The 14,165-nt window shown below is 43.2% G+C and overlaps 1 protein-coding gene across 6 annotated transcripts in view; it reads left to right on the top strand.

The window, feature by feature from the left end:
- The window catches only part of nup93 (nucleoporin 93), a 32,563-nt gene that overhangs the window by 11,747 nt on the left and 6,651 nt on the right, over positions 1–14,165 (top strand). For all 6 annotated transcript variants that reach the window (XM_021570122.3, XM_021570113.3, XM_090206113.1 and 3 more), the window contains exons 4-18: positions 2,272–2,334; positions 3,147–3,275; positions 7,680–7,754; positions 8,645–8,737; positions 8,863–9,002; positions 9,125–9,257; positions 9,647–9,804; positions 10,042–10,207; positions 10,556–10,649; positions 12,122–12,313; positions 12,554–12,680; positions 12,844–12,961; positions 13,139–13,255; positions 13,397–13,515; positions 13,720–13,837. In XM_021570122.3, coding sequence (XP_021425797.2) covers positions 2,272–2,334; positions 3,147–3,275; positions 7,680–7,754; positions 8,645–8,737; positions 8,863–9,002; positions 9,125–9,257; positions 9,647–9,804; positions 10,042–10,207; positions 10,556–10,649; positions 12,122–12,313; positions 12,554–12,680; positions 12,844–12,961; positions 13,139–13,255; positions 13,397–13,515; positions 13,720–13,837 — 1,842 coding nt within the window. The remainder of the gene's footprint in view (positions 1–2,271; positions 2,335–3,146; positions 3,276–7,679; positions 7,755–8,644; positions 8,738–8,862; positions 9,003–9,124; positions 9,258–9,646; positions 9,805–10,041; positions 10,208–10,555; positions 10,650–12,121; positions 12,314–12,553; positions 12,681–12,843; positions 12,962–13,138; positions 13,256–13,396; positions 13,516–13,719; positions 13,838–14,165) is intronic.

Raw genomic sequence — 14,165 nt, 5'->3', positions numbered from 1 at the left:
CAAGACGCGGACGGCTGCCACTCTGATGTCTGGTGATGTGATGGAGTGGACAGGCAGGGGCGAGGGTTTGAGCCTGTGGCAAGGGGGAGGGCTATGGTGCTGAAGCAGCTGTGAGGGGGAAGGGGGATGCTGCTCCGTCCGTCCTGGAGATGACGGGCGCCAAGACCGAGACGGTTTGCAGGAAAAGGCCCATTATCTGAAAGAATGCATAGGCTGCTATATATTATTATATATCCTATTGACACCTGTAAAAGGACCGAATAGGCTTAGTTTTACTCTTTTTTTTGTTGCCTAGTCTGCCGTTTCTGAATGTTCACATTTCTATAGTATCTCCTAATGTTAGACGAGGAAGTATACATGTGTGCCTGCAGGCCTTAAAGCCCCCATGCCATCTTTTAAAATCCCTATGTCAAATGTATCACTTTTTTTCATGAAAATAGCTCCAAATATAGATTTGATCATTTATTTCCATGAGCTTCCTTTTGCTATTGAAATGCTCAGTCTGATCGTGTTGATACAAATGTAAATATATTTACATACTCAGCCCTGATTGGTGGATAGTATCGTCTAATCGTCTAGAGCCTACCCTGCTTACCCTTTCAAAGTAGGAGCATACATATGCAAATAAAATATTACTGGTCATTGGTCAGACTAATTAGATCAGATTGTGATGTGCTTTGGGCCAAAAACTTTATTCCCCCTCAACAGGCCAAAATTCCAGTTGTTTTTTATTTATTCAAAAAGCTCTAAAGGGAAATTATCATTTCTACAATTTCAGTGTTATTTCAACCTCCTAGTGTGAAAATAAAATAACACATTAAAGAAGTTAAATCACTTTTTGCACTGGATTGCCCCTTTTAATCGCAAACTCAAGTATGACATTACCCTATTCAGCTTTGAAAATGTCACGTCTGCATAAAAGGTAATTCCTCTCCAAAAGGCATGAGACTGTCTCTTATGTAACCGACTCTTATGGAATATGGACAGCAACTATAGGCTAAATTATCTGCTTTTTAGGGCAAGTTAGTGTCCTCACATTGTGGAAGGGTGTGGCCGGTGTTTAGCCTAGATTATATTAAGACATTGTCCAGTATCACAGAGGATGGGCTTAGTGAGAGTGACATCCATTGTGAAGACTGTCAGTGTCTTATCAGGGTATCTGTGTCATTGTGGCAGGCTGGTGGCCACTATGCGTCAAAGTCATGGGCTTGGCTTTGGTTACTCACGATCCACAATGGATCTGTGGATGATTTCATCACCACCATTTGGCATACAGTAAGCTAGCTCTTATTCTTGCCCATAGCCAACCCCACCCTGATTTAGATGCATTGACCCCTCCACCACCGCCCTGTTCTACATCTTTGCTGTATGTGTGGGTGTGTGAGTTTCATTCCCCCTGCCACTCTGGCTGCCTGGTGCAAGCCTACAGCTCTACTCTGAGGGCGGTTCTGCCTGTTCTGGGTACAAAATGTTTTCTCTTCGTGCATCGAAGGGAGCGGAGGCTGTTTCTCTGCCCTCCAAAGTGTACATTAATTAGCTTACTCTGTAAGGTATGAGCACAGTCTACAGTGTGCAAATTTGCTCATTAACCTCATTATGCTGTTAACTTGAGAAAACAAGAGGTCAATTTTAGGTGTGTAGGTATTGTAACCGCAATAGTACTGCCATTTTTGGGGGGTACTGAATGGTAAGCTTGCTATATCACAATTTCGACCGCAGACGGACATTGTACATTTTAGTCTTTAAGATGCATCCATCCATCTCTTGTATATGATGTTAGCCAGTTGAATGTAGATGCTGATGAATGTCAGCCCACTGGAGTTTGTTCCCTAAGGAAATTGAAAATGGGATGATATGGGGACAAAGGGCCAGGTGCTGTGAGTCTAATCGGCTGGTGCTTATCAGTCAGGCTGTTGAAATAACTGTAAAATGCCTTGATGGGCTCTGGGTTTTTGCTCTGTTGAACTGTTTGGGATTGGTCGATGGGCTGGAGCTGTATAGAATGAGCATGAAAATGTCTTAACGCTTGAGAAGATATGTAACAAGTAATTTTTGAATGTTTAGAATGTCAGGTCTGGAGGAGGCTTCTACGGGCTACGCCCTGATTGTTAGCTTCTCCCATTTTTAGCACAGCGATCATGATAATGATAGTTCTTTCTTCTCCTTAGGAGCCCTTGCAGCTAGCGTCTTGCAGGAGCCGTGTATGTGTGTGTGGTCAAGTGGAAAGTAGGCTAGATTCGGTCTAACCTCCAGCCATTTCTCTCCTTCCAGGGCTTTCTGAAGAATGAGAGGGACAATGCGCTGCTCTCTGCCATCGAGGAGTCACGTCGCAGGGTAGGTGGCGCACTCTCCTCTGACTAGTTGCCATGACCACACCCTCATTGCACCCCATGTCCACATCTAATAATCCCATTTGTTTTACATTTTCTTTTACATACCCGATGAACAGATGGGACAGATAGGTTTCGGTCATAGATTGTATCTCCTAACTTTTCTCTCTGACAGCTTGGCATACCTAATTTTCAAATACGTACGCTATATTTTCAATCAGTCTCACACTTTTGAATAAAAATAATAAACCCATACCCTCGGTTGCCAATCATGATTTGCTCACCTTGTTCCGATTAAACCCTTAGCCTATTATCTTTCTAAAATGGTTTCCTCTGCATGACTTCAGAGCGGCTTTAATTAGGAACCGTTCCAATTATCATCCTCTGTCCCGGTGGGAATGAGATAGAATCCAGAGACCTTGTCTATTTCTTGTCTAATCTGTTCTTGGCTAAATCTGGACCAGCCATGAATGCAGACCCATTTAGCTTCACAATCCCATCCCTCCACACACCCAGGCATCACAGGGCGTGACCCAGTTTGAAGAGCCCGCCCAAGTCCCAGATCTCACTTTCACTGTGTGGGGCCCCAGGATACCTGCATGGGTGACTGTGGTGATTGGAGGTGTTTATTGTGCACAGATATCTCTCATGACGAGAGGTTTTGCATTGTTAGCTATTTTTAACAAATCACAAGCTCTCTATCCCATTTATGCAACCTAGCCTGGTTCTCTCAAATTCTTTCAAATTGTTCTGTCCAAGTTACATTTTTCTTTTTCTCTCTCTATTTTGTACTCACGTGTTCTTGTTTTCTGTCAGACGTTCCTCTTGGCAGAGGAGTACCACCGCGAGTCCATGCTGGTTCAGTGGGAGCAGGTGAAGCAGAGAGTACTGCACACCCTGTTGGGAGCAGGGGAAGATGCTCTGGACTTCAGCCAAGACATAGAGGTCAGTCTCCAGATATCATTTCTATACTTAATATATGATTTGCACACATTTAGAAAAATACACACTCGTCAAAAACTGATACTAACCCACATGGATGTTGGAAAGATATGGAAAAAAAGATATGGAAAGTACTGTTTTTAATAATGGATGAAGAAAAGCCACATTCGGTTTTGGTTTTCCAACATGTTATCGGTCTTTACCAAAGCAAGCTTGGTTTTATGCAGACAGCTTTGTTTAGGAAAACCTTCAGGGCTCCATCTACTGTATTTAGCACAGTAGCTACATTGCTTTCCTAAACTGTAGCTCTGGCACATTCTACAGTGTGTGTTGGAGTTGACACTTTGATTTTTGGGGGGATTTTGTCCTTCTCTGTGCTTATTGCATTATTATCCAACAGTTCAATTGTCCATGTCTGACCTGCTGTTCACTCCCTATGTCAGAAACACACCCTCTACTGTGTTCAGTTCTTGCTCATATTGCTCTCCTCTTATAATGCCATGTCTCATACAGCCTTATACTGCATTTTATTTATTTATTTATCCGTTATTTTACCAGGTAAGTTGACTGAGAACACGTTCTCATTTGCAGCAATGACCTGGGGAATAGTTACAGGGGAGAGGAGGGGGATGAATGAGCCAATTGTAAACTGGGGATTATTAGGTGACCGTGATGGTTTGAGGGTCAGATTGGGAATTTAGCCAGGACACCGGGGTTAACACCCCATCTCTTACGATAAGTGCCATGGGATCTTTAATGACCTCAGAGTCAGGACACCCGTTTAACGTCCCATCCGAGAGACGGCACCCTACACAGGGCAGTGTCCCCAATCACTGCCCTGGGGCATTGGTATATTTTTTAGACCAGTGGAAAGAGTGGGCCCTCCAACACCACTTCCAGCAGCATCTGGTCTCCCATCCAAGGACTGACCAGGACCAACCCTGCTTAGCTTCAGAAGCAAGCTAGCAGTGGTACGCAGGGTGGTATGCTGCTGGCAATCATTATACCATGGCATTCTTGAATACTTGTTTCTGATTGGCTTGAAGGGCATTCTAGAGCGTGCATTATTTCCTTGTAATGCGCTGTATATTTGCACGGTAGAATTCAATGGCTATAGTTCTTACATGTTCTATGTTTGAGCTGCTTTTGAAAGCAAAAGTTGAATTAAAAACATTGGCATTGTTGAATTAGATTTTCATAATGGCAAGCTAGGACTGATGGTTTGTTTAGCTAAACTAGCAAGTCTGTTTGGTTATCACGGCAACTACTGCAGCTATCTAGCAAACTTGCTAGCTACTTCGGTGGATTTTGAACACTTTTAGTGGAACATGTGCACATTTCTACTGGCAAAGGAACACATTTCTACTGGCAAATAAGCAAATGAACGCATTTCTACTGGCAAATAAGCAAATGAACACATTTCTACTGGCAAATGAACACATTTCTACTGGCAAATGAACACATTTCTACTGGCAAATGAACACATTTCTACTGGCAAATGAACACATTTCCACTGGCAAATGAACACATTTCCACTGGCAAATAAGCAAATGAACACATTTCTACTGGCAAATAAGCAAATGAACACATTTCTACTGGCAAATGAACACATTTCTACTGGCAAATAAGAAAATGAACGCATTTCTACTGGCAAATAAGCAAATGAACACATTTCTACTGGCAAAATGAACACATTTCTACTGGCAAATGAACACATTTCTACTGGCAAATGAACACATTCCACTGGCAAATGAACACATTTCCACTGGCAAATAAGCAAATGAACACATTTCTACTGGCAAATAAGCAAATTAACACATTTCTACTGGCAAATGAACACATTTCTACTGGCAAATAAGCAAATTAACACATTTCTACTGGCAAATGAACACATTTCTACTGGCAAATAAGCAAATGAACACATTTCTACTGGCAAATGAACACATTTCTAGTTGGCAAATGAACACATTTCTAGTTGGCAAATGAACACATTTCTAGTTGGCAAATGAACACATTTACACTGGCAAATGAACACATTTACACTGGCAAATAAGCAAATGAACACATTTCCACTGGCAAATAAGCAAATGAACACATTTCCACTGGCAAATAAGCAAATGAACACATTTCTAGTTGGCAAATGAACACATTTCTAGTTGGCAAATGAACACATTTCTAGTTGGCAAATGAACACATTTCTAGTTGGCAAATGAACACATTTCTAGTTGGCAAATGAACACATTTCTACTGGCAAATGAACACATTTACACTGGCAAATAAGCAAATGAACACATTTACACTGGCAAATAAGCAAATGAACACATTTACACTGGCAAATAAGCAAATGAACACATTTCCACTGGCAAATAAGCAAATGAACACATTTCTAGTGGCAAGTGAACACATTTCTAGTGGCAAGTGAACACATTTCTAGTGGCAAGTGAACACATTTCCACTGGCAAATGAACACATTTCCACTGGCAAATGAGCACATTTCTAGTTGGCAAATGAACACATTTCTAGTGGCAAAGTGGCAAATGAACACATTTCTACTGGCAAATGAACACATTTCTACTGGCAAATAAGCAAATGAACACATTTCTACTGGCAAATAAGCAAATTAACACATTTCTACTGGCAAATGAACACATTTCTACTGGCAAATAAGCAAATGAACACATTTCTACTGGCAAATTAACACATTTCTAGTTGGCAAATGAACACATTTCTAGTTGGCAAATGAACACATTTCTAGTTGGCAAATGAACACATTTCTAGTTGGCAAATGAACACATTTCTAGTTGGCAAATGAACACATTTCTAGTTGGCAAATGAACACATTTATAGTGGCAAATGAACACATTTCTACTGGCAAATGAACACATTTACACTGGCAAATAAGCAAATGAACACATTTCCACTGGCAAATAAGCAAATTAACACATTTACACTGGCAAATGAACACATTTCCACTGGCAAATAAGCAAATGAACACATTTCTAGTGGCAAGTGAACACATTTCCACTGGCAAATGAACACATTTCCACTGGCAAATGAACACATTTCTAGTTGGCAAATGAACACATTTCTAGTTGGCAAATGAACACATTTCTACTGGCAAATGAACACATTTCTAGTGGCAAAGTGGCAAATGAACACATTTCTAGTGGCAAATGAACACATTTCTACTGGCAAATAAGCAAATGAACACATTTCTAGTGGCAAATGAACACATTTCTAGTGGCAAATGAACACATTTCTACTGGCAAATAAGCAAATGAACACATTTCTAGTGGCAAATGAACACATTTCTAGTGGCAAAGTGGCAAATGAACACATTTCTAGTGGCAAATGAACACATTTCTACTGGCAAATAAGCAAATGAACACATTTCTAGTGGCAAATGAACACATTTCTAGTGGCAAATGAACACATTTCTACTGGCAAATAAGCAAATGAACACATTTCTAGTGGCAAATGAACACATTTCTAGTTGGCAAATGAACACATTTCTAGTGGCAAATGAACACATTTCTAGTGGCAAAGTGGCAAATGAACACATTTCTAGTGGCAAATGAACACATTTCTACTGGCAAATAAGCAAATGAACACATTTCTAGTGGCAAATGAACACATTTCTAGTGGCAAATGAACACATTTCTACTGGCAAATAAGCAAATGAACACATTTCTAGTGGCAAATGAACACATTTCTAGTGGCAAATGAACACATTTCTACAGGCACATAAACACATTTCTACTGGCAAATAAGCAAATGAACACATTTCTAGTGGCAAATGAACACATTTCTAGTTGGCAAATGAACACATTTCTACTGGCAAATGAACACATTTCTACTGGCAAATAAGAAAATGAACACATTTCTACTGGCAAATGAACACATTTCTGCTGGCAAATGTGTTAAATTATAGCCATGGTATAAAAGGGATAATCAACTCGGGGTTCTAAGTGTTCTCTGGAAGATAATGCAACTCCGTGGAAAGTCAGTTCCACTCACACACCTTCCACGTCGTTCATGCTTTCCATAGAACGCATAGCCCCTCGTTGATTATCCCTTACCTAGACAACCCTCTACGTTGAACATACATTGTATGGGTGTGTCCCTTTTGTTCTGAAGAATGCAAGGTCGATCTGGATAAATGTTTGTGCGTGTGCGTGCTCGCATTTAGAATGTGTCTGCATTCAAGCGTGAACTTTGTTCACAATGGCTTTCACGCTACATTGGTCATGACTTTACAATTATGAGCAACCAAGCGAACACTCTTCACTCTTCTTAGGTTTTCCATTTCCTTTACCTTTTTCTATTTAGTCAGAAATCACTTCTGTATTTTTACATTCACGTGCATACGGTAGTCATGATTCGTCTCCCTGTGTGTCTGTGTTGCAGCCCAGCTTTGTGAGTGACGCAGGAGTTCCTGGACGGAGTGCTCTTGACAGCGTGGAGGTGGCCTATGGACGACAGGTCAGTAATTTGGCTTGACGCTGATTGCGCTGCAGTACCGCTTAGAACGATTAGCCTGAGATACCTACAGTAAATGGCCCAAAAGGGAAGTGCAGTCCTCAATTAATCTAATTTCAAATGTTCAAAGATGTGAATCACCAAAACCCATCCTCTCTTGTGTATTTTACATATTTCCCTATGTTATGATTTTAGACTTCAATAGGCTGTAATACATCCAGTCAGCCTGGAGCTAAGTGCCCTGGAACCTTACTTTTGTGTGAATAAAGCAGTTGTTGTGGAATTGTTAGATATTACTGCACTGTCGGAACTAGAAGCACAAGCATTTCGCTACACTCGCATTAACATCTGCTAACTATGTGTATGTGACCAATAAAATTTGATTTGATTTGACCTCATGAGCTGAATGGAAGCACATCCTCAGTCAGGATGCAGCTGCACTCTAGTCCACTTCATAGTAATGGGGTCATGCTAAGCAAGGCAGCAACAGATCAGATAAATTGATTAGCTGAAAGAGCCAGGGCATGCTGGGTAATTTCTCTGCCCCACTTCACAGGTGTAGGATAGTCTGTCTCGTCCTCTCCAGTCTGTACATTCTGGGTGAAAGAGGAAAGCGTCTGCTGGTAAAAGAGGACATAATGTGTCGCCACATCGCCTGCAGTGTCATCTTCCACAGGTCTTTGTGGTCTCCTTTGATGACCTCCTGAATGTTTTCGTCCTTTTTGTTCTATTTTTCGTCATCCATCACTTTACTATGCGATCGTAGCCCCCCCGGGTGACTGGATCGTGGTGATGGGGTGGCATTAGTGCTGAAACAGTCGCCATTCAGTCTGTCAGCACTGATCACTCTCCTCTGCTCCATCAGTGTTTTCTCTCCTTTTATTGTCCCTCAGATCTATGTTTTTAATGAGAAGATAGTGAATGGACATGTCCAGCCCAACCTGGGAGACCTCTGTGCCTCAGTGGCAGACAGCCTGGATGACAAGGTAAGTCCCAGCTGATCCACGTCTCCATTCCACATTATTATCCCCCCATCTGCAGACGTTAGTTGGTTCTTCTTCCCCTTCAATGGCTAATTATGGCATTTTTATGAATGTATTTGTGTCTCCAGAATGTGTCGGACATGTGGTTAATGGTGAAGCAGATGACAGACGTGCTGCTGGTCCCAGCCAAAGACACACTGAAGAGCCGCACGGCCTTGGACATGCAGATGGCTTTCGTCACGCAGGCCCTGCAGTTCCTGCAGAACAGGTCGGAGGAGGACAGAACCATTAAATTAGAATGAACACTCCCTTAATGTATTATAAAACTACACTTGTGTAGTTACCCCCCCCCCCCCACTAACGTTTCTCTTTGTGTTTCCACTACGGTAGCTATAAGAACTACACCATGGTGACGGTGTTTGGGAACCTGCACCAGGCCCAGCTAGGAGGAGTCCCTGGCACCTATCAGCTGGTGCGCAGCTTCCTCAACATCAAACTGCCAGGGCCTCTGCCAGGCATGCAGGTATTGTACTGCCCCCACACTGCAGCACATCCTGCTAGAGACGACATCAGCGCTGTGCACAGCCTTACATAGCACTGAATTATTCAAGATGGTGTTTTTACTAAGTGTAGTGTAGATCCGTGTAATGCTCCCGAGTGTCGCAACAGTCTAAGGCACTGCATCTCAGTGCTAGAGGTGTCACTACAGACCCTGGTTCGATTCCAGGCTGTATCACACCCGACCGTGATTGGGAGTCCCATAGGGTGGCTCACAATTGGCCCAGCTTCGTCTGGGATAGGGCTTGGCCGGGGCAGGCCCTCATTGGAAATAAGAATTTGTTCTTAACTGACTTACCTAGTTAAATAAAAACCGATACTCACAGCTAAACTCAGCCGTGTGTGTTATAACAGGATGGTGAGGTGGAGGGTCACCCAGTCTGGGCTCTGATCTACTACTGCCTGCGCTGTGGGGACCTGGGGGCTGCCATGCAGGTGGTGAACCGGGCTCAGCACCAGCTGGGAGACTTCAAGACCTGGTTCCAGGAGTACATGAACAGCCCTGACAGACGGTAGGAACCTCACACATACTGTGTACCTCCACTGTGTGTAGTCATCTGGTCTAGGTTCTCTGTTTCACTTTCTCCTGCAACTTGAAGTGCTGTAACACCATGGCTCAGAACACCAAACCACCAGTGTGATTTGCTTTTCTCATATGAATAGAAACGAATCTGCTTAGTACTCCTCTCTCCAACTCTTTGTCTCTCTGTCTTAAGCTCTGTCTGACCTATGCTGTGTCCTCTCCTCAGCCTGGCCCCCGCCACAGAGAACAAGCTGCGTCTCCACTACCGCAGAGTGCTGAGGAACTGTGCTGACCCCTACAAGAGGGCCGTCTACTGCCTCATCGGGAAGTGTGACATCGCAGACAACCATGGAGAGGTGGCCGACAAGACCGAGGACTACCTGTGGCTTAAGGTGCTGTCTGAATACCAGTCTGTAGCATATATGTTAATATTACCAGTGTTCATGATACATAGTGCCTTAAACACAGCAATACTCCATTTACATTTTAGTCATTTAGCAGATGCTCTTATGCAGTGACTTAAAGGAACAATTAGAGTTAAGTGCCTTGCTCAAGGGCACCTCGACAGATTTGTCACCTAGTTGGCTCTGGAATTTGAACCAGCGACCTTTCAATTGCTGGCCCAACGCTCTTAACTGCTGCACTACCGCCCAGTTAGGGAGGGTCAGGTAAAATAGGTTTGCCTCTTGTCAATACTCCCTGACATTAATGTAGACCTGTTCTGCCCACCCTGCCCACAGCTCAACCAGGTGTGCTTCGATGACGACGGCAGCAGTGCTCCTCAGGATAGACTGACATTGGCCCAGCTACAGAAACAGCTTCTAGAGGACTACGGTGAGTTCAGAACACTGCAGGATACATGACAGCCAGACTACTGAAGTGAAAATAGACCTGGATACTAATTTTGTTCTGAGAGAGAATACTGGCTAGGACTGGAGGACTCTTAGGGTTGGGCGGTATTCAGATTTTAGTACTTTCATACCGTTCCTGTACCGTACTGGGGTATACAATATTACCAGCAGTGCATATGAGCACTATTTCTTTCCAAACGTTAAAACATGTATTTGATTTATTTTGACGCACATAACAAATTAGGCAGAAGGGGTCTTGATCCAGGATGGGATTGTTTGTCTCTGCTGTAACCAAGAAGCTTGATCTTACAAGCTAGCCTCTTAGCTATCAAGTTAGCAAACCATACCTGCGTAGCTGGAGCCCTGACATGGAGATACATTATGAGGCACATTTTAGATAGTTATAAGCAGGGGCATCGTAGTATTGAAAATCATATTGTCTGTATTTCAAAATACCTCGATAGACGGTATACCGTCCAAGCCTCGACTTTTAAAGTAGAGTTGTGTAATGGCACCACTTCTCAGTCCCCCCTGGGATCTGATCTGTTCGGATAAAGAAGTGCTTCATTGTTCACTCTTAAAGCTTCAACTTTTCTTTAGTTTTATCCCACAGAGGGAGGCAAAGCTCTCCCACCTGGAGGATGAGTCATGGCTTGTTATCTCTCTCATTTTAACACAGTGAATTAAAAGGTGACTGTGACTCATAGATAAGCCTGCTGCCTTTCAAAATGGCTGAGGTATTCATGTTTTCTTCCTACTCAGTTGAACATGAGCTTCACTGAGAGGGATTAATGCAAGTTGATGTGGAATAGTTTGTTTGAAAATGTTTTAATATTTGTAATACTGAGCAACTACAGGTGACTGCCAAAATAAAGCAAACCCCAACATACAGTGTCATAAGAGGGCATTGGGCCACCACGAGCCAGAACTGCTTCAATGGACCGTGGTATAGATTCTACCAGTGTCTGGAACTTTGTTGGAGGGATGCGACACCATTCTTCCACGAGAAATTCCATAATTTGGTGTTTTGTTGATGTGGTGGAAAACGCTGTCTCAAGCACCGCACCGGAGTCTTTCAATTGGGTTGAGATCTGGTGACTGAGAAGGCCATGGCATATGGTTTACATCTTTTTCATCCTCATCAAACCATACAATGATCGTCGTGCCCTGTGGATAGGGGCATTGTCATCCCATGGAGGCATAGCAATGGTAGCCAAAATAATGGCCTGCCCAGCATTTTTATACATGACCCTAAGCAATGATGCGATGTTATTTGCTTAAAATACCTGCTTTCAATATACTTTTTATCCCTCATTTATGAAAGTGATTAAGTTGTTTTGGCAGTAAATTGCTGACTTTATCTATATTGAATTAGCATGTTCTATATTCCATTTTCTTGTTGTGAATGTGATCCTAATGATTTAGAGTTTATTTATGTTCCTTTCCAATCTGCAGGAGAGTCCCACTTCTCGGCCAGCCAACAGCCGTTCCTGTACTTCCAGGTGCTGTTCCTCACGGCCCAGTTTGAGGCTGCTGTGGCCTTCCTGTTCCGGGTGGAGCGTCTACGCAGTCATGCAGTTCACGTGGCTCTGGTTCTCTACGAGCTACGGCTGCTGCTCAAGTCATCAGGGCAGAGCGCACAACTGTGTACGTCCTGTCAGGATACCTACCTGTCTGACTTTTCTCTACATTGACAATCAGTCATGTTCTACAAAGGATGTCTTAGTTCGCAGATATTGGAAGGAGACTTGACTTACTGTTGCATGAAGTATGTGGTTTTGTTCATTAGGGATGCAATGCTTGATTCCTTTTTAAAAAGGGGCTTAATTTCTAGGTAAACATCATTGTAGTTTTGAAGCCGATACGTGAATGTTTTCTATCTTTCAGTGAGTCAGGAAGCTGGGGACCCCCCTATGGTGCGTCGGCTCAACTTCATCCGGCTCCTCATGCTCTACACGCGCAAGTTTGAGTCCACAGACCCCCGGGAGGCTCTACAGTACTTCTACTTCCTACGGTACGTTACGCTACGTTGCAGCCATTTTACTCTTTCTATTCAGGTTCATTTTGATGAGAGCCTTCAGACCTCTATCATTATTTACAAGATGTCATGTGCATATAATCATTCAGTTTGTTAATAAAATATGTGAATGTGTATCCTCTCCTCGTTTTGGACACAGGAATGAAAAAAACAACCAAGGAGAGAACATGTTCATGTGCTGTGTTAGCGAGCTGGTGATTGAGAGTCGAGAGTTTGACATGCTTCTAGGAAGACTGGAAAAAGATGGCAGCAGAAAGGTAATGGTCACGCCTTCATTTTCAATTTTGTTAATTATTATTTAACTCCGTTAAATATGATCCCTTTCGTGAAAGCATTTGTGGTCCTGCTGATTTTTCCATTGTGCTCGTGGAACCCCAGAACATTTCTATTCAGGCTGTTCAAAGAGCTGATTGTGAGTTGTGCTTCTCCCCCAGCCTGGAGTGATTGATAAATTTGCCGGAGACACTCGAGCCATTATCACAAAAGTGGCGCTGGAGGCTGAGAACAAGGGCCTGTTTGAGGAAGCAGTAAGACTGTATGAGCTGGCCAAGGTGAGCAGGGCTCTGGGAAAGGTTGCGGTCAAGCTGTGCCAGTGGGTTTACTCTAGGTGGAGGTACAGGCTGTGTAGTGGAAGAGTAGGAAATAATGAAATGTCACCTCACATTCCTCTGTTTTTCTCCTCTGATCTTTAGAATCCAGACAAGGTCTTAGAGCTGATGAACAGGCTGCTGAGTCCTGTTATCGCCCAAGTCAGCGCTGCCCAGTCCAACAAGGAGAGACTGAAGAACACTGCTGTTGCCATCGCTGAGCGGTACTATCCTTGCCATCTACTCTCACTCACATACTTACTGTGCATCATTTACATTCTGCATTGCCACTGAAATTAGATCATGTTTGATGTTGCATCATATAGGCTTACTGAAAGCAATTGTTAAAAAGACGAGTGGACCTCATCAAAAGTGGACCATTTAGGCCCAGTTCTAACTTTAGTGTCTGGTCTTGTTTTCTGACTCAGGTACCGGACCCAGGGTGTTGCTGGAGAGAAGTCTGCAGACAGCACCTTCTACCTGCTGCTGGACCTCATGACCTTCTTTGATGAGTACCATGCTGGAAACATAGACCGGGCCTACGATGTGAGTCTTATCACCCAGGGCTTCCTGCCTGATGGCTTGCAATGCTGTTTATTCAGATGGCATTGAGAAGCTTTAGGATAGCCTCCTCTCCTCTTAGATGTTAAGTCCCCTATTTGGAGACTGGTTCCGAATAACATTTTGGTGTACAAAGCTCTCTGTGAATGTCATAGGGTCCGTGTCTTACAGTGCCAGAAATCCCCATCTCTCTGCTCTCTGCTCCCACTCTCCCAGCAGAGCTGACTTGAAGTGTCAGGTTTCAGACCCCACATTTACATAGGGAGTGACGTGTCACATTTTCTTGCCCATCCAGACAAGGAACAATTTCCTG

The sequence above is a fragment of the Oncorhynchus mykiss genome, chromosome 2 (genome assembly GCF_057628025.1).
Source record: "Oncorhynchus mykiss isolate SJ-2025 chromosome 2, ASM5762802v1, whole genome shotgun sequence".
Lineage (NCBI taxonomy): Eukaryota > Metazoa > Chordata > Actinopteri > Salmoniformes > Salmonidae > Oncorhynchus > Oncorhynchus mykiss.
This window is presented reverse-complemented; position numbering and strand designations above follow the sequence as displayed.